Source organism: Oreochromis niloticus, linkage group LG19 (assembly GCF_001858045.2).
Source record: "Oreochromis niloticus isolate F11D_XX linkage group LG19, O_niloticus_UMD_NMBU, whole genome shotgun sequence".
Lineage (NCBI taxonomy): Eukaryota > Metazoa > Chordata > Actinopteri > Cichliformes > Cichlidae > Oreochromis > Oreochromis niloticus.
Window position 1 is genome coordinate 3,774,879 of NC_031983.2, and position 27,230 is coordinate 3,802,108.

At 37.8% G+C, this 27,230-nt stretch overlaps 2 protein-coding genes across 2 annotated transcripts in view; both read right to left on the reverse strand.

Annotated features, from left to right (window-relative positions):
- Positions 1-9,005, reverse strand: part of scfd1 (sec1 family domain containing 1) — a 34,406-nt gene extending 25,401 nt beyond the window's left edge. The window contains exons 1-8 of the mRNA XM_003451185.5: positions 8,857-9,005; positions 7,618-7,688; positions 6,934-7,022; positions 4,643-4,733; positions 3,511-3,633; positions 3,061-3,148; positions 1,098-1,187; positions 149-204 (exon numbers count right to left, since the gene is read on the reverse strand). Coding sequence (XP_003451233.1) covers positions 149-204; positions 1,098-1,187; positions 3,061-3,148; positions 3,511-3,633; positions 4,643-4,733; positions 6,934-7,022; positions 7,618-7,688; positions 8,857-8,887 — 639 coding nt within the window. The 5' untranslated portion in view covers positions 8,888-9,005. The remainder of the gene's footprint in view (positions 1-148; positions 205-1,097; positions 1,188-3,060; positions 3,149-3,510; positions 3,634-4,642; positions 4,734-6,933; positions 7,023-7,617; positions 7,689-8,856) is intronic.
- Positions 9,006-11,571: 2,566 nt separating this feature from the next.
- Positions 11,572-27,030, reverse strand: g2e3 (G2/M-phase specific E3 ubiquitin protein ligase). The gene is made up of 17 exons (XM_003451207.4): positions 26,854-27,030; positions 25,189-25,262; positions 24,757-24,854; positions 24,228-24,329; positions 23,052-23,176; positions 21,064-21,232; positions 20,078-20,184; positions 19,711-19,827; positions 18,397-18,521; positions 18,112-18,205; positions 17,866-18,036; positions 17,623-17,777; positions 17,334-17,518; positions 17,066-17,238; positions 14,418-14,457; positions 14,006-14,177; positions 11,572-13,826 (listed from the first exon to the last, which is right to left on the reverse strand). The coding sequence occupies exons 2-17, from the start codon at positions 25,244-25,246 to the stop codon at positions 13,528-13,530; spliced, it is 2,190 nt and encodes a 729-aa protein (XP_003451255.2). The 5' UTR covers positions 25,247-25,262; positions 26,854-27,030; the 3' UTR covers positions 11,572-13,527.
- Between the last annotated feature and the right edge of the window lie 200 nt (positions 27,031-27,230).

The window sequence follows — 27,230 nt, forward strand, 5'->3', positions numbered from 1 at the left end:
ACGACTCAGGAGAGGAACAGCAGGTTCCCATCAACATGCAATATAGTGGGGATGGGACTCTGCTAGCCTCAACTGAGGTCATAGTTGGGCAGTGGAAGGAATACTTTGAGATACAATGAGCAGTTTTTACGTGTTAGACTGGACTCACCACAGCAACCATCTCTGCTGCGTTTCCTCTAGGACAGCGGATGATCGGGACCGCACCTGATCAACAACAACACACTTTAATGAAGTCTCATTATACTTAACAAACAAACAAAAAAATAATGCCAAAAAATAGCCAAAAAAACACATATGTTTATCAACAGAATCGCTAAATTAGAAGGTTAAAATGGTTTACAGACAAATAGAATTCATAGAGATGTTTTCTTCCAATGAAGCATCACAGCTTGGTTCAATGCTGAACCACTATTTAATAAGAATGATGTGCAAATGGTGAGTTACAGGTAATTTAAGGTTGTCAAAAAAACCTTCAAAGACTATAGTGATGTTGTGGTCTAAAAATGTTGAGACCAGTTTTACAAATAAAAATTGACTCTAAAGGTCAGTTTTACTGACAGACAGAGGTGCAGAGTCAGAGATTTAATCCAACTTTCCAACTGAACTGTCAGATTGAACCAGTGAATAGCTGCCCCAACGTACAGGCCAGCACACAATCCCCAGAGAATTCTAACAAAAGAGTTCACCATTACATGAAAAGCTTATTAATTCTTCTTCGGCTGGTATTACTATATATACTACACTTGTGAAATGACTGATTGCATTTGTGATTATAAATTGTTAACAGAAAACTAAGAGATTTCCACTCCCATCTACACACTTTGGCCACTGTGGTATTGTGCCAATTTGTCCTTACTGTAAACTAGCAAAGCTACTGTGGTTTTGACAGGATCGAGGGAGTTTGACAAGTTGAGGAGTTTTTACCCTGATAATAAAAAAAAAGATTGCATTACCATCTAGTGGACTGTAACAGTAACACACCCAACTGAAAAAAAAAACTGCTTCAGCTAAAAATGAACATTGTGAAATCCAGGTGAATTTGTAAGCACACAGATATCAGAATTTGCCTTGACTGTCATTCTATGAGTCACACTCACCGAGAGTGACGAAGAAACAGAAGAGACTGTCTACAATGGTGTCCATGATGGCCTCCATGTCTGTGTCCTGGATGTCTGCCCTGTTGATGGCTGCACAGGTGTGAAAAAAGGAAAAGCAGAAACACTTACCTCTGTGTTTATTTAAGTAAAAAAGGTGGCAGCTAAAACAACATGTCTCTTCTAGTCATTATATTACGTCTAGTATAGGCAGCTATATTAACTATATATAAGTGTGTTTGTGTTAGTCATTTAAGTTTCAGTGACTAAAGCTGTCTGTGTCATATTATTTACTTTGAATTTAATAAATGTCAGAAACACATAATATGAAATACAAGATAAGATACTCCTCTTTTTATGATACATAATGTTTTGTGTTCTTCTGCTAATCTACATATCTGATAGCTTAACTTTTAATATGTGGATTTCACATTTATACTGAATTATGTGCAATAAGCCACCATTTGCCATCTCGATCAGTTCATCACAAACTACTTCTGCTATCTTGCAGAGCTATCCTGTTGGTTTTAGCTAAAGCTTTAAATTAGATTTAATTGAAGTGTAATAATATTTTAAGTAGATTTAAATGGAGAAGTGAAATAAGGATTTTAAACGAGGCAGGTGAAGAGACATCCATAATGGTAGTCTCAGGGCCAGATTTACTAATGATCTGCACCAGCACATAACCCTCTTTTAGTGTTAGGGTCACTGTTTAGCTCAGTATGCCGAGCAGGTGATGTATATAATATAAAGTTAAAGCGCAGCGGTCCAGGTTCTAATGTGCTCTGGGTTATTTTCCCCTGCTCTCTCCCACTTTGTCATCTCTTGGCTGCTTTTGTCATAATAACTCAAAAAAAAAGACCCACAAAAAATAATGACCAAAAAAAGGTCCTGTCAGAATTTCCTAAAGCAACACGTTGTATTTTGTACTTTAATTCCATGTATTTGCATACATATGTTCCCGCTTGAGAGGTCAAAGACTCTGGAAGAAGAGTATAAATGAATCGCACAAACCCAATTTACTAAGGTTTGCGGCGTGCAATTTACTGCAAACTGTGGTGGGAAAAAAAGCAACTGCTATGGCTGTGACATCTGCTACTAGCAGTGTTCATTGGTTTGGAAGGGGAGGGGAAAAATGATGTTGTCAAAACATCTTCTCCTCAGGCTGTGAGTGCTATACTGGAGCTTTCTAATTTCCGTAAATGTATATTTGGATGAAATAATACCACCACATGGGAGGCGAAGAGCATGAAATTGTTGATCATTAAAACAAAGGTAAGTGCTACATAACTAGCTTAAACAAATTGCCACACGTAAATCTTACATTTTGTGGAATTGGACTTTTAGAAAAAAGTTCCTATAGTATTCATTTGTCACATAAATGCTGTGTCATAACAGTAAAGCTGACTGAGTATTTTTCCAGGTCAGGTAAACCTGTAAGACAGGGTTAGGAGATGTGTGCTCACATGTTGGTGCCATACTGTATGCCCCTCTGACAGCTGTAAATACACAGTGAGTAGTGCATTCAATGGCATAGCAACTATCTGGCATTTTTAAACTCAAAGATATTCAAAGGAGGGCTGGAGAATAAAGAACTGCAGAACTTGCCCACCAAGTCGGCGTGTCCCACTATGTCTGGCGTGAAAACTACGGATTGCCAAGTACTTTAGAAGGACTTCTTCGTGTGTGTACATCACTATCATATACTTTTGTTTGTCTTATATTGTCACTTGATTTTCTGATCTTCCTATTTAGCTTCTTCTGTGAATCACTTTGAAACGTGACTCAATAAAATGTTCTACGAATAAATACAAATAAAGATTATTACTAGAAAACAATAATATACATCTAAAAACCTCACAAAATCAAAATGGTGTTTGAAGCTTTTTTGGGTTTTAAGCTTCAACTTAAATTTAGATCACAAAGACAGAAAGTGTGTATGTGTGTGTGAGTGTCTTTGTTTTACCATGGTAGGAAATGAGCTCCTTATTTTGATGGCAGAGGATGAACATATCATCTTCCAAAGTGATAAAGTTTAGATACTGATCAAACACCTGAAACACAAACAGATATCAGCCTGATTAATTAGTGCTGGACACAATAATATGAACACCTGCTTGGTGAATCTATTACAAAACCTGTGTTACTGAGCTGATATAAATTATCCCACAAGGTTGCAAAGAGAAGGAAGGAAAAATAATGACCACAATCCAGCAATAATAATAAGAAATTAATGCAAAAGTACATAATCAAATAAATCTTTTAATATTTACATTTGTGAAATGTTGTTAACTTTCTGATTTTTTTTATTTAATAAATTGTTGTTGCCTTTTTGAAATATTTTTGCATTTTAAACATTTATTTAGTGGTCACTCCACCAAAAAGGGGTGCTTCATAAACACAGAAAGAACGTAACCTTGGTGACTTGGGTAACAGCGTTAGCAGCCAAAGCGGCACTGGCAATGTCCTCCAATTTACTTCTACTGATGGCAGAGATGAAGTTCAGATAGTATGACTCATACAGCTGGTTCCTCAAGTCCTACACACACACACACACACACACACACACACACGGAGAACAGACATGAAATTACAATTAATATTTATTATTATTTTAATACAATCATGAGATTGCAAATAAGATAAACACAGCATTTCTAAAAATTAGTGCGTAATAGGCCAAAATATCTCTGTCTGACAAGCACTGATTATTGGATCATTAAATAATCAACAAAAAAGTTTCCAGAGCTCAAGGTCATCCCTAAATGTCCACACTATATGTGCCACAATTAAAATGACATGACACAACACAACCAAGACATCCTTTAAGAATCGGGATCAATTCATCAAGTTCTGTTTTTCCCTCCACACCAAGCAGCAGTACTTGGTTCTTTATTGCAAGCAAATTCTGTATTCTGATTTAGAGCATTCTGACAACAAAAATCCAGAAAATATTCCAGTGTGGGACGCTGAGTATCATCAGTTGCTAAAAGATGATAATTGATAATAACAATATTTTGCTGCTGCATTTTTAGCCTTTTAGGACCTGTCGTCCACATATGTGGACATCACATTTTGGGATGTCTAGACCGCAATACTAAATTTTGCCCAATCAACCCAAATAGCAAAGAGAAATTAAAAATGCATGCCATTAAAGAGTTCAAGAGTTAAAGAGGTCTTAGGAGGTTAATGAACTCATCAAATCACAAAAACACAGAAACTTGGGCTTAAATTTGAGAAGGAAAGCTGTGAGCTTTCCTCACAGATGACACAAACACAGAAAAATGATAAATCAGTTCTCAATAAAAAGGAAAGGTCATGCTCCAGAAAGGCAGACGAATAAACGAATAAAGCTGGGATTGTCAGTGTTTTTACCAAACTTTAATGACAGGTGAAAATTAAACGGGATAACTGAAAAATGATTTGAGCTTTTAGTGCCTTTTAGTGTCTGCTACTTCTGAGAGGAACTCTTCTGTAATTCCCAGCGTAGATAAACACATTCAGGCAAAGAACTGAGTCCAGCTTAATGAGTTACTGTGTGAGATCACCTGACAAATCCTGTCAATATTCTCCTCTGTGGGCATGACGAAATAAATAGCAGGAACATCTGGAATAGGATCTCTGTCTGAATGAAGCAGCCTGAACACACAAACACACACACACACACACGCACAATAGCACTTTTTTCTTTTTTTGTTAAAATAAACAACATGCAACAAGAATAAGAAACCAAAAATCACTGAGACCTCACTAACTGCAAAATAAAACAGAAGTAAAACTTGGGAGACAGCTGCCCCATAATCAAGTGCTACAATGTTGTGCAGAACTCTCGAGCCGACCCTTATTTCTTTATATTTTGCTAGGAAAATGAAAAAGGTGTAGCAATTATCATTGGCATTTTCACAGATTCAACTGAAGAAACGGGAACAAATTATGTACACTTGCAACAAACCAATCTTAAGATGGGGGTAGAGCTGAGCGATAGAACGATAACGATATGTATTGCGAAATAACTTTTTCTCGATAGAAAAATTAAACTATTGCGATAGGCCTCATCTCTCTTGTCCTCTTAAAAAAAAAAAAAAGAACAGCCAATCAAAATTAAGTAGCGCAGAGCCGAACCAATCACAGCTGCAGCGTCACGTCACGTGACTTGTTACGTACAGCACAAGTGCCAAGGCGCACATGTGTATTTGTTTGGGAAGCAGCCAGCCGGGCTGCCCAGGTAATGGAGGAAATGAGTGCGCCGATTAGAGAAAAATCAACTGAGAGCGTGACCGAAGGTTACCAAAGAAAAAACCGATGATGGTTCCAATGCCGGAGAGCTTGTCGAACGGAAGGGCCACAGACGTTCCGTAGTGTGAAGGTATTTCGGCTATTTCAAGTCTGACAAAAAACAGAGTAGCGCGCACTGTAAATTGTGCTGAAAGCAAGTCTGGAAATACAATAAACCGGTGCATGCTCAGTCTCTGACTGAAAGCGCTAATTCGTCATTCGGCTTTTGTCAGACTAAAATAACTGTTAAAACTGTTTGAAAAGCTAAGCTATACAACAAGGAGAGATTGAGAATTTCCTTTTAGTTCTCAGTTTATTTGATATTGACAAAAGTTAGTCAATTTTGTCTGTTCTTCTGTAAAACAAACTAAGATTTATTTTTAGAATTAAAATTTTGTTTCTAAGTGGAATTGACAATTTAGTAGTCTGTTTTGTTTGTTCTATTTTGAAACTTAAATGCTTTAGCGGCTGCCTTTTGTGTAGTTTGCAATATTTGCCTTTATTTATCTGAAACTGAAGTCTCATGTTCCTTAAGTACATCTACCCTGTTGAACTTATTATGGGAAATAAATATTTAAATCAAAACAAGCTGCTGATTATTTCACATTTTACTTGTGAGCAATGGCACATTTAAATCTTACAAATATAGTTATTTGGCTTATATCGTGATATATATCGTTATCGCCTGAAATGAAAAAAACATATCGTGATATGAAAAAATCTTATATCGCCCAGCTCTAGATGGGGGCTTACAATTGAAATTTGTTTCTTTGCTAAGTTTTTTGCTATATGTAGACGAACCAATGGTTTGTCTACATATGGTGAGTTTTGTGCCTTTTTTGTGACGCTATGATTCATAGATCAGTGTTAATGCTAAGGTACACGGACTGGATGAAAACTGAGCGACAAAGCAGCCACTGTCCATAGATAATCTTTGAAAGACCCTCAGAAAGCTTGAAGAAGTATTGCTCAAGAAAATCTTGAAAATTACAAGAAAATCTTGCTCCTTTAAAGTATGGAGAAATTAGTTGTGTCTCATGACTTTTGCTCTATATAACTACTCAAAACACTCCTGCAGGACCATCATCATATGGTCATTTGCAGCTGCAGTGCTGTAAACTGATCACAGAGACACACCATCAATCACACATTCACAAAAAAAACTCAATCAACATGATCATGTAAAGGCTGTTTTTTTTTCCTATGTCCTCAAATTTGTATTTATTTACTGTATTTAGGCTCCCATTTCACTTTTATTCTATGTATTAATTTATTCATATTTTGAATCTATCTATTTATGAATTTCTATAATGATTATATATAACACAGCACAACTGATTTCAGAAAAAGTGTGTGAAAGTTTTGGTGGCAAAACCACAGCATATTTAAACTGAGGTAAACAGATGAGGTGACCCTCCTGTGCCTTCTCTGAGAGCAGCATGTGACCAGTTGTCTTTGTGGTGATTACTGATAATGATTGTTATTTTTGATTATGTGATACTTTGTTTTGCTGTTGTCTTAAAACAGCTCTGTGTGTGTGTGTGTGTGTGTGTGTGTGTCCTACAGATGCAGAGTGATGCCCATGTCTCGGAGCTCTTTGACAGACAGCAGTGGGGAGATGATGTCTTGGCCAAACCGGTCATATATTAACACCTGCAGAAAAGGCAGAGATCAAAAGACTTTTTCTGACCCAGGCAGAAATCACAAATACAAAGCCCTACTGATAACCACACAACACTTATTTATGTGACTGCTTTCACTGTGTGAAAAGTCTGGCATATGAAAGGTGTGATTGCTAGTGGAATGCAGTTCTATGGGTGAAATACTGATACATACGTACACTGATTAACAGCATGAAAGAATGAGTTGGGGATGTGGGCTGGCACTGACATCAGCTGATTTGCCAGCATTGTGGCTTAGGTTGACTACATGGCCTATGTGAACTATAGAATTATTATGTATTTATTTATTAAACTTTGAGTTCACGTTGAAAAGCATGACATTCTTCATTACACAGTAAGCATGTATGAACTGTCCCTTCACCTCCTCTTAGAAACACAGGATGCGGATTTTCAGAGGCTGAGTTAATCCTAAATAAGATTTAACACACAATGCAGCACACTGCATTTTCTGAACACACTGAGCTTTTATGCACGGCGAGTATGAGTCTCAGTATTTAAGTCATGAGTTCAGGCTGGATTTTTTTCCTTGACACCTTTTGAGTTACTACACTGTTATAGTGACTTACCTTCCACACTGGCTCAGCTGCTGTGTTCTTCAGAGGAGGTGCATTGAAGTTCAACATTCGCTTCAAAGCGACTGCAGAAATGCATCACAGAAACTTTTATGTTAGGGGACACACAAACAGATCAGTATCCACATGGCTAATAAATACTGCTCCATTAATACTAGCTTAACTGAGAAGCAGGTGTTTCTATAATCAAATGGTTGTTTAAGACATCTCAACAAATACTGTTCTGAAATATGTCAAGGGTTTAACATGCTTTTTTCTATGGTGAAACGAGCCTGGGGAAATGACATGCCATATTACAAAAAACAGCCTAAAATCTTTGCATTTTAGGCTTTATACATCACATTTGTTTCTTAAAAATATCAATAATGACTATCTGCTATGATAATAATAATTGACTAACTGTTGCCCTTTTGACTAAGGACGAAATTCTGTAGATGTGATTTTGGTGTGTGAAAACATTTCTCTGAGCATTTCATAGACAAAATGTTTATTAACTTGAAACTAGACTACTGATGCAGTCCCCTGGGTCTGCAGTGAACAGCTAGCTTTATTTGTTGCCAGCTGACGATTTGATAATTCCACTAATCACTGCAGCTCTAGATCACACATTGATAAATCTGTTTATTCACTGACCAGACTGCCCACAAAAATATTCAATAAATGTACTAGAATAAAATGGATATGCAAGAATAAGACATCCACATTCTACTGTCCACCCAATATTTAATATTAATAAATAATATTAAACAGCAATACAACAATAAACTGATCCAAACAACAAAGCTTACTGAAACCATACGAGTATATTCACATAATGAAGAGAGGATTCATCCTGTGTATATGAAACTAGAAATAGCTTATGACTTTCTTCAGAGTTAGCAAGAGGCTAGCTATCCGTAGCTATTAGTACCGTAGTAGAGCTAGCAGCACTGATAGCTGACAGGACGACGGGTTAACTTTGGGTAAATAATTTAACAGTGTGGTTGACAAGTTAACGTGTCTGTAAATAAAGGAAAAAATGAACGAGTTCCGCTATCAATAGTGAAACAGGAACATTAATGAAGTAGCTCAGCCGGCTGTTAGTTTAGCACGTAGTTTAGTTTGTCAGCTATTTAAGAGGGGGAATGGTATCTCAGTCAGATTTCGGGTTGGTGGACCTCTCCACAGCCCGTCACCGCTGCTGTCTTTCGCCTGATATAATGTTAACGAAAGAAAGAAAACATTTTAACAAACCTGTCTGCTTCTCCCGGACAGACGCCGCCATATTTGATGTTGTTAGTTACGGAGTGACTGATGACGTGGCATCAGCTCGACGTCAGCTTACACGTCAGAGAAGAGTGTAAAGTGAAGAGGTCTCGCTCTGGTGCTGTTTAACAGAGAATACAAGAAAGAATGCAGATCATCAAAGTAAATTTCCGCTTTCCAGTAGACCAATAATGAATTTTTACTTTTATTATTATTATTATTATTATTATTATTATTATTATTGTTGTTGTTATTATTATTATTAAAATTAGTATTATTATTATTATTATGTGTGATAGACAGTGGCGTTTAGTCAGGACAAGCAAAGTATTGTTTACTTAGCCAAATGTAAAAACAAACATCAATTAAAACATACCAAAGTGAAAGCCATCTCTTTCATTTTATCTTAAATAGCATTCTGTCACAAAACGTCTTGCCTGTTTAAATCAATCATTTAAGCATTTAAGCCTTAAGCATCTTTAGTTGCAATATCAAACATTCTTCTGCATGACAGGGGCAGATCTAGAGAAATTTTCTTAGGCTGGTATGAGGGTGGCATGGAAATCGAATGTGGTGGCAAAATCAAAGCTTTTTACACACATGCAGGTGTTACATTCTGTAATTATATTATATATTTCTGTAATTATATTATGTATTTTAACAATTATATATTGTTAAAATACATCAAATGCAGTAAGTATACACGTTTCATATAAATATACTCTATAACGTTTTTATTTTCTTTAGCCCACATAATTAAACATTTCAGTTTCATAAAACATGCAAATTTGGATTTTATGTACTGTATAGCCTATATAATAAATAAGTATGTAGTCCAATAAGTATAAAATCTAGAAAGCTACACAACACAAGGTGGTTCATTTACAAACACAAGTCTAACTTAATTTCACATTCTTTTTTGTATTAAAAATAACCAAATTGTTACATGCTTAAATTTACACAAAATGCCTCAAATCTGCACTGTCATGAACACATTTTTCACCAACATCTCAAAAACTATTAAAGATAAAAGGTGAGTAAATGGAATAACCGCTATATTAAATAGTTTAAAGATAATGTTTGAAAAGCACATGTCAACTGAGACTGTAAAGAAACATAACCTTAAATAAATACCGCATTCTTGATGGATTTTAATTTAGTAATCACTGCCAGTATGATTGTTTGTGTTATTATGTATCTGTGTGTTAATGTGTTTTATCATCTGTTACAGGTTTCTTATTCATTTTCAGTTATATTAAATACATAAATTTAAAAAAAAAAATACAGTGAAACAATAAAACTGGCATTTCTGACAGTATTCATCTTTGCTGAGACTCCACATAACTGGACTGGACCACAGTCCATCTCTTATTGCCCATTCTTTCATGCCAATCTTTGTCTCCATTTTTATTTTTCCCCCTTTGAACAATTTAAAAGTCTGCTAAAATATATTCAGACATCATTTCCGAAGACCATTAGTAGTTCAATGTGTGGATCCAAAACATTCCAGTTCTGTTGATTGTCAGGGACAAAAACCCTTGTCCAAGGGTTTCAAGGGTACACTAAACAGTCTTTCAGTGCTCCCCTGTTTGCTTGCAATTTCTTGTCTGAAGTCTCCATTCAAACAGTTCAAACAACTAGGGCTTTTGTTGAGAGACAGTTTCCATCCAGTTCCATCACAATTTTTTGTAAAATCTCAAATGTGTACTTAAGCTTTGTCAGGTACCTCAAGACCAGTGAGTAAATGAGGCCAAACAAAATGGCGAATGCATTTGCAATGTTACTAGCACTTTAACACCTTCAATGATTATTCCAACATCTTTAAGGTCATCTGTAGGTTCTTCCCCTTCCTTCATAATGGTGAAGATTCCCAGGGTTATCTGCCACATTGCCTCCTGGTCAAGATTCCTTACATGTCAAACTCAGGACTTGGTGTGGGTCTCACCGCCATCACAGTATTTATTTGCAGACTGGTGAAAGAGTATATGAGTTGAAAAGTTTCATGGAGACTGCAGATTTAGTCACCTTTGTTCACTCGTGCCTGGTTTACTTAAGATGGACCTGGTCATACAAGTAGTTAGATGTAAGAATGATACACAAGTGCCATTTCTTTTCACCTTGTAATGCTTTTAAAGCCTTAAAACCATATTCCAAAGCACGATGCTGTGGGCAGCAATCAGCACTTCAATCAAAATAAACACCCTGCATGATTGCATATGAAAGCAATTAAAAAGTACCTGAAATTTCTAGAACGAACAGTAATTCACATTAGCAGCATAAGGACTCAGTTTGAATTTACAGACACTGTGTATTTAAAGCAATATGATATGATCAGAATGGATCAACGGCAGTTTTTTGAACTCTACAAACAGAAACTGCAGTTTGCCCTCAGCATGACAAACATTTAAACCAAATGAAAGTAAATTACCACATTTTGCACATCTAAACTATACCTTACATATTTATGAACTGCCTTGATAAACAAGCAAGTCTTAATCTGTGCGCTGCTTCACCCTCCACAGCAGTGCAAAACCGAATTTAATATAAGGACAGCCCAATTTATTTCATCACAAAATGCATTGCTGTTGTTGGGTTTGTTTTGAGAGAAAGCCAAATATAGTTCATTTTCTTAAACGTATTGAGCAGTTGAAGTTCAAGTGAAAAAAAAAAAATGCTGCCATGTCACAAAGAGCACCACAACCAGACAGTAAATGCTTTTTATTATGTGTGATAAACAGGACACTAAGGTCAGAAGTTGCAGGAAAGCCACAGTTCTCCTTATTTGGCTGAGCTCCAGCACTTTGGCTAACGTTTCTTCTTCTGCAGCTTTCTGGGCATCTTATTTAAATAATAATGAGCTTTTTTTTTTAAGCTATAGGCCAAAATTATGAATGAAAATGAAATGACAATGTAGTTTCAATTTAATGAGTGTAAAATTTTGTACATTTCTACTTACTTCTACAAGTCCTGTTGTAAAGTTACAGCAGTGCAAAATATGCCACACTGACAAATGTATTCAGTTTCTCATACAGAAATGATATGTTAAATGTTATGCTTGATCCTAATCTGCCGCCAACTCTGTTTACATTGCTGGTTTAATAGCTGAACAAAACACAGATTAAAAAAAATCTGCTTATCACTGAGAATATTAAATCAGTAAATTTCATTTCATTTCCTAAACAACATTTAATGTCAACACATAGCGTGATAATGTAATATAATGATTACAGAGGTTTTTTTTTAATCTTTATATCTGAGAAAATGAACAAAGTACAAGGAAAGCAAGGACAGGTCATTAAAAGAGGTTTTGAAAAATATGTAAAGTATGACTGAACTAAAAGTCAAGGTTATAAAATCAGCACCGTACCACAAAAGATGTTGAGATTACATAATATAAAGCAATGACGGTTGAAGACCTTTTAATGCTAAATGGATTCCAAGGACAATCCCAAGATGTCGGACTACGTTTTGGCCATCAATGTTTTCCGTCTCTAAAATGCAACCCCCTTCCCCCAAAATCTCCCCACACCTCCCACATCCAGAAAAACAAAACATGAGGCAGGATTAATTATTAGGCATCAACAAACAATATGTACAAAATCCTCAATCACCATAAGTATAAATGTATTTAAGATATCAACACATACTGCGATACACTCAAAAGAGAGACAAGCTCTATGGAGAGAAAAACATTAAAAATGAACTGAAGCCTATTTGGTCAAATGTGTTAATGTAAAAGAAATGTAGATTAAAAAAACAAAACAACAACAATAATGCACCACTCTCATGACTCAGAATGTGTTTGCAAGGTTGTAATAACAGAGATAAGATAGTAGCTTCACTTCAGGTAACTACAGCCTTCAAGAAGTGTTTTAATATTGAAGTCTAGATTTTTCCAAAGGACAAAATTTCAATGTACCCAAACACCTGTCGCTGACAGCTTCAAGTCAGGACTGATCCACGGATGCTGCCGTCAAGATCAAACTATTTGTGAGGTGTTTAACGGCTTGCATCCTCAGCAGGAACCTTTGAGCTTGGTGCAGAGCGCCATAAGAAGGAAAAGGTTTGTGGTTTCAATTCATATCCCGTGCATGGATAAGCAGCTAAGTAAATAGATAAAGGGATGGATATTTGCATCTAGATTTACGTATTCAAAAGAACATACAGAACATTCTTTCTTCTTTATCAGCCAACTTTGAGAAGCCTATTGACAGGAATCGCCTAGTGCTTGTGAGTTTGCACTCTTCCGAGCTTGTGAAGGCATGCTGTGCTAGCATTCTACTAAAGAATATTATACATATATTAGAATAAACAAGAGTATTACGTAACACTGTCGGTCCTCTAGGTATACAACACCAGCTAACACAGTATAAATGATATAGAAAACACTAAGGGTTACACATTAATACCATGTCATGGTATCTGTAACCAATACCACTCAACCAGCTACGATACTGAAAGTTTTTCTTGTTCAAGCAAATAGTGATTTCTTTAACAAAACATCAAAAAACCTTGATCATTATGTTTTAAATGCGTACATTACCCAAATTTCTCTCCATCAATCACAAAGAACCCCATTAGAAAAAAACAAAAAACAATCAGAGTTTATCTTCAAACACAGATCCCAAACCAGTCCAGAGCCAACCCCCACCTCCTTCTTTAACCATCTGTGGGGAGAAGGTGCACATGGTGGCTGATGGCCTGCTCCATGGAGCTTTTAAAAGCCTGGTAGGAGGAAGTGACGGGTAGGAGGAGGTGTTTTGACACAGGCTCACTCTGTGGGAAGAGTCCCTCATCCCTCCAGTCCACACCTCTCCCTTCTTTGAATCCTAATAGGGAGGGCGCGAGAGGATGGAGGAAGGAGATGGAGGGAGAAGAGAGGGCACTGACAGCTGGTAGCTTGGCACTTCCTGTGGCAAAGTGAAGGAGGTCCTGAAGGGAGATGGAGCTCCTTCCAACTGAGGAAAGAAGAGAGTGAGTATAAACATTTTAGAGCATAAATATTATCATCATCATCATTTCTGTGGCACACTTTGGGAAAACGTATCAACACAGAAAGATGAACCCATGACCACTTTTATCCATCCCAATGCAAAATTTTTTATTTATAATAATAAAAACAGGATTAACATTCCACCTTCACACTCAAGCAGGAAGTGCCTCCAGAAGGTGACAACGGGCGTCTCTCGGTTCAATTTTTCCTCCTGCTCAGAGAAGTTGATGGTGAAGAGCTGACCCATTGTCTGAGCTGTGAGATGATCACCAGCTTCACAGAAAATTCCACAGAAGACAGATGGGAAGAGCTGAACCTGATCATAGTACAGTGTAATTAGTGTTTTTAGCGTCACTTTTCTTCTGAACTTCTGAATACTTTATCTTGATGTTTAATAACATTAATTGCTGCCTTTTATATTAATCAGTCCAGTTTAAGTCACTTATTTTTTTTCTCCATCAAATATTCCCATTTGTGTTAACAGGGTTACAAACAGCTTTGAGACATTTTTGAACTGATTTAGAAAAGGGCAAATTTCTTTTCAAACTTCAGTCACCTGATCAAAAACACCCAAAGTCTGTAGACCCTCCCGAAACCTGAGGATGAAAATAAGCAAAGTAAACACTGAAAATGCAAGAAAGACCAAGGAAAACAGGAGAGTTATGAACACAATCAATACAATGGAAAAAGCATATCTTAAAAAATACAAAATAAGACACCTAGAGAAGATCAGCAAGTCCTGTTATAAGGAAGTGTTGTTTAATTTGGTTTCTTTTACTATTAGGACTACAATTAGTAACTAGGATGCACCTGTTCAGGCTTTTCCTGTTCTAATATGCTACGATGTCTTGATTTTATGCATCTGCAGATACCAAGTACTGATCTCATAACTGTGTTAAATTAATAACTGGACTTTCCACTGTGAGGATGAGACTAGTAATCTTTGTTTGTACGGCAACATCAGTTTCCACTTAAGCATTGCTTTCCCAACTCATTTGGTATTTATTCATAAAATAACAAATGACTAAGATCAATAACACTCAGGACCTTCTTGCTGTGAGACAAATTGCTAACTATTGCACCATGCTGCCCAGAGTTGTATGTAACAAAGTTTAATATATAAATGGAAAATAATATTTGTGCGTTTCTGCAGAGATGGATTGATTAGGATTCTCCTTAATAAGAGTAGGTCTGATTGAGGCCACATTCAAAGAATCAATTTAATTATGTTTAATGACTTAAAGCAGTACACCTCTGATGACCATAGTGGTAATATTTTTTTGAATTAGAAAAGGAGAATTATATTTTGACAAGCTTTTGTTATTTTCTGTTTTTTTTTTGTTTTGTTTTTTTTTTATATTCAGTGACAGAGTTTTTGCTGTCTATAAAGAAAACAGGGGTCATTTTATACTCTGTCTTATTATTCAGGACAACGGTCTAAATAACATACAGTGGCTTGCAAAAGTATTCGGCCCCCTTGAACTTTTCATGAATCAGTTTTATTGGAATTCCACGTGAAAGACCAATACAAAGTGGTGTACACTTGAGAAGTGGAACAAAAAAAAAAAAAAAATCATACATGATTCCAAACATTTTTTACAAATAAATAACTGAAAAGTGGGGTGTCCGTAATTATTCAGCCCCCTGAGTCAATACTTTGTAGAACCACCTTTTGCTGCAATTCCAGCTGCCAGTCTTTTAGGGTATGTCTCTACCAGCTTTGCACATCTAAAGACTGAAATCCTTGCCCATTCTTCTTTGCAAAACAGCTCCTGCTCAGTCAGATTAGATGGACAGCGTTTGTGAACAGCAGTTTTCAGATCTTGCCACAGATTCTCGATTGGATTTAGATCTGGACTTTGACTGGGCCATTCTAACACATGGATATGTTTTGTTTTAAACCATTCCATTGTTGCCCTGGCTTTATGTTTAGGGTCGTTGTCCTGCTGGAAGGTGAACCTCCACCCCAGTCTCAAGTCTTTTGCAGACTCCAAGAGGTTTTCTTCCAAGATTGCCCTGTATTTGGCTCCATCCATCTTCCCATCAATCATTTGCATTTTGGCCAAAAAGTTCCATTTTGGTCTCATCTGACCAGAGCACCTTCTTCCACATGTTTGCCGTGTCCCCCACATGGCTTGTGGCAAACTGTAAACGGGACTTCTTATGGTTTTCTGTTAACAATGGCTTTCTTCTTGCCACTCTTCCATAAAGGCCAACTTTGTGCAGTGCACGACTAATAGTTGTCCTATGGACAGATTCCCCCACCTGAGCTGTAGATCTCTGCAGCTCGTCCAGAGTCACCATGGGCCTCTTGGCTGCATTTCTGATCAGCGCTCTCCTTGTTCGGCCTGTGAGTTTAGGTGGACGGCCTTGTCTTGGTAGGTTTACAGTTGTGCCATACTCCTTCCATTTCTGAATGATCACTTGAACAGTGCTCCGTGGGATGTTCAAGGCTTGGGAAATCTTTGTGTAGCCTAAGCCTGCTTTATATTTCTCAATAACTTTATCCCTGACCCGTCTGGTGTGTCCTTTGGACTTCATGGTGTTGTTGCTCCCAGTATTCTCTTAGACAACCTCTGAGGCCGTCACAGAGCAGCTGTAATTGTACTGACATCAGATTATACACAGGTGCACTCTATTTAGTCATTAGAACTCATCAGGCAATGTCTATGGGCAACTGACTGCACTCAGACCAAAGGGGGTTGAATAATTACGCACACCCCACTTTTCAGTTATTTATTTGTAAAAAAAAATGTTTGGAATCATGTATGATTTTCGTTCCACTTCTCACGTGTACACCACTATGTATTGGTCTTTCACGTGGAATTCCAATAAAATTGATTCATGTTTGTGGCTGTAATGTGACAAAATGTGGGAAAGTTCAAGGGGGCCGAATACTTTTGCAAGCTACTGTAAGCACCAGTTCAAGCCACAGCAGCCCTTTCTCCTCAAGGAGACAGCGCATGGGATCCTGGCATGCTTACGCTGACTTTGCTGGAGAATTACCTTCACTTTTCTTACACAGGAGCAATTAAACATCACACGGGCCATGCACTAGGGTGCTGCTGTAACTATTCAAGACTGATTTCATTGATTCATGCACATTTATGGGCACCTCTTTCAGGTGACATTCAGAAAAGTTCAGGACTGCAGTGCATGCAGGAAAAGAGCCATATACTGTACTTCCCTGTTTATTTATCTTACCTCTGCAGTGGCAGCTGCATCCTGGTGATCATGGTGAAGCTCACCAAATCCTCCACCAGAGCCTCTCTCTCCTTCAGGCTGCTGATTGGTCGATTACAGCCAGCTAGTTCCAGGTACTCCCAACTGACTGCCATGACTTCTTTCAGCTCTTCTAAAGACTCTGCCTCTGTGATCTGAAACAATTCAATCTTTATTTTAAACTACCTATAATTTAATTTTATACATCTTTAGCCACTGTGCCTTCCATGAAAGTTTGTCCTGTTCTTACCCTGGTGACTTGGTGGGTGAAGTGTGTGTCAGGGGTCATATGTGTGACATTGAGGGGACGGTTGGCTGGGTAGTTGAATAGACACTGATAGAGAGCACGCGAGAAGAAGCCAACAGGTGGACCACCATGGACCAGAGAGAGGGCCAGCAGGCAGCCAACATCAAAATAAAGATCTTCACGCAGAGCTGAATAACATACACAGTCAGTCTCTTTGTTCAGATTTTTCATTTACATATAATTGCATAAAGACAAAATGGCTTTATTCCACAAAAATAAGCTTTGGAAGTACCCTCTGAGTCCAGCGCCAAGTTTTTGGATCCATCTGGGCCCTCAAACACTACACACTCCTGTATCTGCTGCATCAGCAGTTTCAGGAAGTACTCCTTGGCTGTGTCACTGTCCCAGAGGTGGTTGGGAAGGGGAGTCTGATCTATGTCTTTGAACCTGGACAAATAACATCCCACAGTAAAGAAGACAAATAGCAAAAAGTCTAAACAACAAGCACAACTCAGGAAAGCTTTTTGCCACTAACCTGACAGACAGAGTCTGTGTGGGGTCAAAATCAGCCCTCCTGACCAAGTCGAGACCAGCTGACAGAGCCTGGTCCCCGATCACCTCCACCTGGACACTTGGGGGATGAAGCCGAGGGACCAAAGACTGCAGGAGCTCTTCAGGCGATCCAGATCTTTCGGGTAAAGACGGTCTAAGAGACAGAGAGTAACCATTAAGAACAAATCCTGCATCCTCGATGAGGTACTGGCAGGTTAACTTGTTGTACCTTTTACAGCTGATGGAGGAGTGAACTGAAGGCCTGTGGCGTTTGGACAGCAGACTTCTCCTCGGACCTCCCTGAGGAGACCTAACAAGGGAGGCTGGAGAACAAGGTAACATGGTTCAGAGTGTTTAGTCATCTTGCCATCAATTTGTAAAGCAAAGAGGAGGCAGAGCTGAGTGACATGTTGTCTCAGATGTTGTCAAATATGAAAAAAATAAATAAAATGGAAAAGGTACGATTAGCCACTGTTTTACAAACATGGAACCAGCCATCATTAACCACCCATACCTTTCCCATCTGTTGCTTGTGTGCAGTCACTGCAGGCCCAGTCTTTAGTGTCCAACTTTAGTCCCGAACATTTCCTGTGAGTCCCTCTAGAGCCACACAGTCGGCAGCGGACCACCTCAAACCACCTGAGAAACACAAAAACAGAATTATAAAGTGATTCCCATAATATTTCCTAATCTCTAGATGACGAAGGCCAGAGAAATATCACAAATGTTTATGCTTCACACAGCTGAGGAAACTAAGATCTGCTCCGCTGAGACAACAGCACTGAATTTTTTTATTCCACTCATATTATTGCTACACTTTGCCAGTCTTGATGCCTTACATATCTAATGTAAAGCACAGCATTAGCACACAAACAGCTGCCCCTGTGCTAATGTGGTTCTGTTGTTCAAAGGGTTTCAAGTTTTTTAACAGTGACTAATGTCTTTATTTGATAAGCAGCATTTATAAATACAGATTTTTAGATGCAACTTTATTTCTTTACTATTTTTCCTGTTGGCTCTAAACTATTTTACAACATTTTTAATGTTCTATAAGAAATAACGTATGACCTTAAAACAAAATACGTTTTTGTACTTGTGCACATGTCTGATTTTTTTAAAGTTTTTATTCTTTCCTTGATCTCAGATTGTTAAACACCACTTAAAGGATCAAAACTGAAACTGTCTCCAATAAGCCTGAACATTAATTGAATGGAAAAACTATTGAAATCCATCAGATTCTCCACTTATATTCTGATATTAACCTTAGTGAACTCTGCTAACTTACAGTCTGTATTTCTTTAATTCAAAAATAGTGTTTTTATCTTGTAAAGCACTTTGTGACACATGTGAAACGTTCTATGTATGTATGTATGTATGGATGGATAGATGGATAGATAGATAGATATCTATATCTATATATATATAAACACACACACACACACACACACACACACACACACACACACACACTCACACACACACACGGCTGAACTTTATTAATATAATAGAGCTTGCTGAACAGTGACATTCATAGACACCTCACTCTCATCTACCAGAACTTCAACACTATGCGCTCCATATTGTATATATTGCTATTCCTTTTGCACATTATTCAAACTGCTGACCTCTGCATATTTTACATATATGCACACACACACACACACACACACACACACACACACACACACATATATATATATATATGTGCGTTACATATTAGTAACGTGCAAACATTACTAATTATACAGAAAATGTTTTTTTACAAGCATCCTTAGATATGAAAGATACAAATCTGTAAACTAATGAAAGGAAAATATAAATGCCATACCCGCTCTTGGCAGAGTGTGTACGACCATTGTTGCAGAGGCAGGTGAGAGCGTCACAGCGTTTGTAAACCTCCAACAGTTCTGCATATGCATTTGCCTCCAACTCCCACGAGGCATCTCTGCAGGAAGCCCAGACAAAGGGTTCAGGTTGGGGGGGGGCATAAAAAACAAAAACAAACCAAAGCAAATAACAGTTTTTCCTGGATAAACAAACAACTCATCTGTAAAATAATCTGCTGTGTTGTGGGGATAAACTCCTATTGTTACTATTAATGTGTCTCAGAATATCTTTATTTAGGTATGTCTAAAAAAATAAATAAATAAAATAAACTGAGGTGCTGAAACGCTGCAGGTATAATTTAAGGTTACCTCTCTGGGATGTATATTCCCATTCTGAGCATTTCCTCCTGGAAGTGTTCCTTGTTGTTACACAGGGTACATCTAAAGAAGAACAGGCCTGCACTGTGTGCCTGACGCTAACACACAGACACACGCCAATAAAAATACACAGGAAAAACAACAAAGTTACACATGCATTGTACTTTTTATATACAGTGGTCCCTCGCTATAACGCGGTTCACCTTTCGCGGCCTCGCTGTTTCGCTGATTTTTTTGTGTGCAATTTTCCATGTTTTTTTTATTTTATTTTTTTTTTTACAGCGCATTGTGTTCTGCATCCTGATTGGTTGTCGAACATTGTCAATCAATCTCGTGCCGTGTCTCCTGTACAGTACAGAATGTGTTCAGCTTGTCAAATTTACTCATCGACGAAACATTTTGCACTGTCCAAGGCAGCTGCGGGTGCCTTTGGTTTCTTCTATAATACTGGACTTATTTTTCTACGAAGGTTTGAACTTTGAGAGTGTTTAAACAAGAGATAAAAGTGTGAAAATGTTCATGCCTGTCTGAGAAAAGCGTATAAAGTGTGTAGTGAGGGATTTTACAGCCTTAAAACATCTATAATAATTGTAAAAAAATAAAGTTGGCTACTTCACGGATTTCACCTATTGTGGGTTATTTTTGGAACATAACTCCCACGATAAACGAGGGAACACTGTAATATGGAGTGTAAAAAATGAATTTAATCTTCTCAAACCGAATGGACACAGTTTGGTGGTAGAACTGCAGATAATCTATCAGCAGAGTCTAGGATATGCAGGACAGCCACATAACCCCCCCCCCCCCCAAAAAAAAATAAAAAATAAAAATCCAGGACCACATATTCAGGGAATATTTCAAAACATTCAGCTCCCATGAAAGAAAAGTAGAGCTGCATTTCCTGTAAACCTTTCATAAAAAGTACTAAATAGCCAACCCAACATATAAAATCAGGGCTCTCTGCACACTCATGGTACCTGCACACAGTCTCTGTGGAACCAGCTGGTATGGCAGGATGGACACTTGAGGATGGAGTAAGACAAAACGGGATCAATAGAGTCCAGACAGATGGAGCAGGATCGAGGCAGACTGATGTCTAACCCAGTACACAGAGACTGGGAGGGACTATGATCTGGACAGTAAGATCTGGACACACAGACAGAGGGGCAGTTACTATCTTTTATATTTACAGTATTATAGTTTACCAGTTTTATGCAGCTGCAGCTTGGAAGAGTTTTGCAATTTCTCTGCAGTTTGGTGCAAATACTTTTTAAAAGGAACCAACACTATTGAAGCTGAACTTTGACAGCATTTTAAAGCAGTTTATATAATCAGTGATTGGTTTTAAGTTTTAAATTCTTTCATAGTTTGGACATTTTTGCAATTCAGTTTTCAGCAGAATTAGATTCTCTTTGTGGCAGAAACTGTTTTTTATGGGTTCACAAAGAAGAGGTACATCTAAAGCTTCTTAAATTTTTCTTTATCACTCCCAAAGAACTTTATGATAAATGAATAACAGGTTCACCTGCCTCTCTGACAGACTCCAGTCTTAAATCACAGCTTTGGATCTGCTGCAGCAACAGAGTAAGGATTACCACTTCTAGATGTAGACTGAGATGGTGTAGCTGGAGTAGGTCTAACCATAGAACTGATGAGGCAACAAAGTAATAGGCCAAGAAAATAAATGGTGTGTTCTCCAAAGAAAGATCCATGATGTACTATCAGCTTCAAAGAAATAATAGCACAGGAGGAGACCCACTGAGAGCTGAAACTAAGCAATACTGGAAGAACATTTTGGAGAAAGAGCCAAGTGCCTGGTGGAATTCAGAGCACACCATAGCTTTCTAGAACAAGAGCCAGTTAACAGCCAGTCAAAGACAGACATCCAACAATGAGTCTCTGGAATGAAGAGCTGTAGACCATGAAGACCCAATATGAGCCATGCCTACTGGCTGAAGAAGCTAACTGCACTCCATGACCACCTGGCAACAAAAATAAATGGGCTGCTAACAGCAAATACTCATCTATCCAGCCTCTCCACATTATGACAAGATGAGTAGGCAAAAGAGTCAATACACAGCTCAGAAAAGCACTGGAATTAACACCAGAAGACATTCCTAGTGTGGTCAAATGGTTTCAAAGAGAGGGAAGGTCATTCGAACTAAAGGGATGGAGCCACCAGATATCAGACTAAAAGATATACTGGACAACCTAAGTACCTAGGTGTCCCACAGTGCAAAGGAAACAATGAGAAAGATGCCTGAATGTCAACAAGTCAAATACCGTCAGAAGGTAAGACAGGTGCTCCATCATTGAGGCTCTGTGAGCAATGGAAAGAGGAAGGGTAGAGATTAGTGAGTGTCAGACCCACAACCCAAGAAGATGACCCCCGAAGATGAGCCGAGATCAGTAATCAAGTGCATTATCAGCTATAACCCCAAAACTGGAAGAGTGGCTCCTGCAGATTCCCAGCACAACATCAGGTGATTCTGTCCAGAAGAGTGCAGTCCTAGAAAAAGCTAAGATACTGCCCAGAACCCTATATGTAAACTTAGCACACAAAGTAAGGAAACTTGTTTTTGGTCGATTTCTTTGCTGTAACAATGTTTCTTGGCAATAAATTTTATACCACTGAAAAGTCTGTTTATTTTCTCTTAAATGTTGCCACATTTGTAAGCAAAATGCATTTGTGGATTAAGCAGTAGAGATGAGAATGTGGGCTGCATCCATGACGAATCTTAGTATGTCGCCCTAGTATGTTTGTCATACTAGGGCGACATACTAAGATACTAACACCCATGCATGTAAAGCCTATGTGTGGCAAACACTGAAAAATCACCTTGTGTATATCTTTTATGACTACCTTTTGGCCACAGCAGGAGTATCTCATGTTAGAAACAGTGCTTTATGCCTTTAACCAGCCTACACATACAATTAAAGAATTTAATGTGTTGTCAGCACTCACGGGAAGAGTCCAGTGAACTGGGAGACAAACATTTGCTTCCTCCCACAGGGGAAGTGAACCATCTTCCTACAGCTCCTGACATTACAGCCGACACATGCTCCCTTCTTCTTACAGCCAAAACATGTCTGAGACACATATACAGTACACAAGGAAACAGTAAATACACACAGGCCCACACTCTTGCTCATGCAAATCACACCTACAGGATTTACTGTTGACCAAATGTAGAATGGTGTTCGGATCTTATTTGTTGTATTTGCTCTACAGTATCTCACAAAAGTGTGTACACCCCTGACATTTGGGTAAATGTTTTATTATATCTTTTCAAGGGACAACACTGAAGATATGACACTTTACAGTTTGTATAATGGTATAAATTTGCTGTCCCCTCAAAATAACTTAACAAACAACCATAAATGTCTAAACTGCTGGCAACAAAGGTGTGAGTACACCCCTAAATGAAAATGTCCAAGTTGTGTCCAATGTGTCAATATTTTTTGCGGCCACCATTTTTTCCCCCATGCCGGCAGCCCCAAACCATGACATTCCCACCACCATGCTTGACTGTAGCCAAGACACATCTGTCTTCGTGCTCCTCAACTGGTTGCCACCACACATGCTTAACATCATCTGAACCAAATAAGTTCATCTTGGTCTCATCAGACCACAGGACGTAATTCCAGTAGTCCATGTCCTTAGTCTGCTTGTCTTTAGCAAACTGTTTGCGGGCTTTCTTGTGCCATGCAGACCAATTGTATGCAGTGTGCGGTGTATGGTCTGAGCACTGACAGGCTGGCCCCCCATGAGGTTTGTTCTGAGTGGAACCTGTCCTGTTAAACTGCTGTATGGTCTTGGCCACTGTGCTGCAGCTCAGTTTCAGGGTGTTGGCAATATTCTTATAGCCTACGCCATCTTTATGTAGAATAACAATTATTTTTTTCAGATCCCCAGAGAGTTCTTTGCCATGAAGTGAGTGCCATGTTGAACTACTAATGACCAGTATGATTTACACTGTCCTACAAGCTGTACACTGATTACTTTACATTGTATCAGAGTGTTATCCCTTGGAAAGATATAATAAAATATTTCCAAAAAGTAAGGGGTGTATTCACTTTTGTAAGATACTGTAGAGCTCTTAGTATATGCAAGGTAATATTGTAATACTGAACTGCTCACCAGTCGAGTCGACCGGCGGACCTCCTGTTTGATGTCCTCCACCAGGAAACCAAAGATGCCTTCGTCTTCCTCTCCTCGCTGATAAACTCCACAAGACGTTAGCTGAGACAAACACATGCATACAATATTATTAAGACACACTCTTAACAAACAGACCCTTTTAAAGCATTTTTAATATAAGAAAATACGTCATTGTCACTTTATTTGTGGGACAGAAAAATACAAACCATGAGCCCTCTTGTTTTGTGGTGACTATGCTCCCTCCTCTAATATTTACCTCCAAATAAATTCACTTAAATCATAATGAGGTCATAGAATAAATCATTTCCTGCTTTGTTTGCTTGTTTTATTTATTTATTTTTATATTCGATTGTGTCTTGGTTTGTACAAGTCTTTCAGAAAGAATATTTTTAATGCTATAACTGTTGGTCAGGCACTTGTAAAGCAAGTCTCAATAAAGTATGACCGCTTGAAGCCTGAAAAAGACATATTCCTGTGAAAACAGAAATACTTGCAGGCTTTGTCTTACCAAGCAGAAGTAGTGGACAGAGATTTTATGTTCTTTGAGTGTGACTTTCTCCCCAAACATGGCTGGGTCATCATCACTGCACCTACACAGAGCACAGCCTGCAGATACACACAAAATATGCAAACTTTCATTCAACTGAAAATGCTTTCTCAAGGCCCTAAAAGACATCATCATTAATGCTCATTAAGGTTTTAACGTATGTAAGTGAGAAATGTGAAGATATAGCTTTAGTTGGTGATTTTTTTTTTTTTAACAGTAAGAGCACTACATCTAAAACCACAGCGCCAACACAACAGAGCTGAAAAGTCAAGCCTAACACACAACACACAGTGGTTGGAATTAGTAGTCAAAAGGTGGTTCAAATACACATTAGTCAACTAAAAAACAGCAGCAGCACATATTGACTTCCAACTGTGTGTGAAAGTCACTCACACTCCTCCTGGACACTGTTTGTGTGCGTCTCCTGCGACCTCCTTGCCTTCTTCTTCATGTTTGTGTGAATCAACCTGCAAGAAAATGAAAGACCACATTTACTGAGCTTTTACAAACACTGTCATCACAACATGCTGACTACATGCTCACTACATAACGCAGCGGGTTATTGAACAGCTGACCATATTTGACTTCCCTGAAAAGAATTCAGGTTGATGATAAACTCCCAAGCTTTCCCATTGTTACTCGTTTTCTCGTAAAAATGGTTTGGAATGAATTTACAGACATATTCTAGCCCCAAATACCTGTGACTGTCCGGTCATTAAACTGAAAGTGAAGCTAAAGTTCAACATAAAATTTAGAGCTCAAATTTGTTTGAGCTCTAATAGTAAGTCCCGCACCACTTGCATATATGCATACATTTCAAGCAAATTCATTATGAAATTACAAAAATGACATTATATAACAAGAACAATTTGACTCATCACAAAAATATATTTTTTAATTAAACAAATAACAGTAGAAAGTTAAAAAAAAAAACTCCCCTTCAGTGTAAACTTTAACAATAAAATACATGTAGAATGTCTGAGAACTGAAGAGACAACAATATTTATTTTAACGTAATGTATCCTTTAGCATTCATGGTGCCTTTACGGATGTAATAGTTTAAAAAACAAACAAGCCTCCTTTCAGGTGCTTTCGTGCTCTTTCTTTATTACCTGGGAGGACATGCCTACAGCTGCTCCTACATTTCCAAGAAATACATCACGTTTTTATTAGTCGGGCAAAAGGACTGTTTTATCCATTTCACTTCAGCAACCATCCTGGTATCACCTCCAGGCAATTATTTAGGCAGAAACACTGCTCTTAAATTATTTAGTCAGCCTTTCAGATTAATCTGCATTTTTCATTTTTTATTCAGCCTGTTTGAAGCTTCTTCTTTTTTTTTAAACATACGGTTAAAATACAAATTGAATTGAACAAGCATATTTTTTTTTTAGCAAAAATAATATTTTCTTTTGATTTTATTTACATTTTACAAAGAAGTCTCACTTTATTAGAAACAGGGTTAAATACTGGAAGTCACTGACGGCCTCTCATAAGGTTAATCGAGCCTGAAAGTCTTACAGTGATGTCTCATTGTGTTTTGTTACACACACACCGAAAACAACAAAAAACACAGATAATAATATCAGCTAAATAAAAATAAATAACAACAATAATAAAAAGTTAATCTTTATGTCTGGAAGGATTCTTCTTTTGATATTTCCTTAAATACAACTAAAATTAGTATTTAATTATAATATTATAGAAACTATAAAAACAATAAAAACAGTGGAATTATTTTCTGTGGCAGCTCTAAAAGCTTCCGCTATGTTAAGATCGACAGACCTACAGTCAGTTATGACAGTAACTGACCAAATGTTCCACGATGCCTAACATTGCGTTATAGCTACTCCATTATACTCCTATCTGTAAACATTTAGTCGGAAAAATACATTAAGTGCATTACTAAGTGCATTACGAAAGACAAACTAAGAAAGAAAATAGGAGTTTGAACACATTCTGCTGAGCTGTCTCAGTTCAGCTGAGACGTTGACATCAAAGAAAAGCTCGGTTTCAAACGCAACCTAAACACTACAAAATGTTTCTCCGGTGACTTACTTTACATTCAGGGGTGACGAGTGTTAGTTTGCGTCCATTTTCCTGTCGTTTTTTGAAGGCTTACTCCAAATGCTTTTGTTTATTTCCGACTAACGCCGTGGAGCCGTCGAGTTTTTAAATTTCCCTCTTTCAAAACAAAAGAATCTGATTTCCGCTTCCGCCTCTTCTTCGTTTGCTTTAGAGGCTTTTTCGCACTAGGCTTTCATTTGCCTACACGTGCGCCCCCTGATGGTTGGTGTTGATAATGCTTTCAATAATATTAAACATCTCAACAGATGGCGAAAAACTAAGATATGTGAAGGAAATAAATCTGGATTAAAAACAGTGTCTCCATAATATATACACAAACTACATTTTTAAGGTAGGTAAAGTTATAA

Excerpts from the sequence above, each read along its gene's own strand:
- g2e3 (XM_003451207.4), bottom strand. The coding sequence starts at position 25,246 with ATGAAGAAGAAGGCAAGGAGGTCGCAGGAGACGCACACAAACAGTGTC. Across the intron at positions 18,522-19,710 it reads ACACACTCTGCCAAGAGCGG|GTGGTTTGAGGTGGTCCGCT; the intron begins GTATGGCATTTA and ends TGTGTTTCTCAG. Across the intron at positions 14,178-14,417 it reads CTTTGGGTGTTTTTGATCAG|GTTCAGCTCTTCCCATCTGT; the intron begins GTGACTGAAGTT and ends TACTATGATCAG.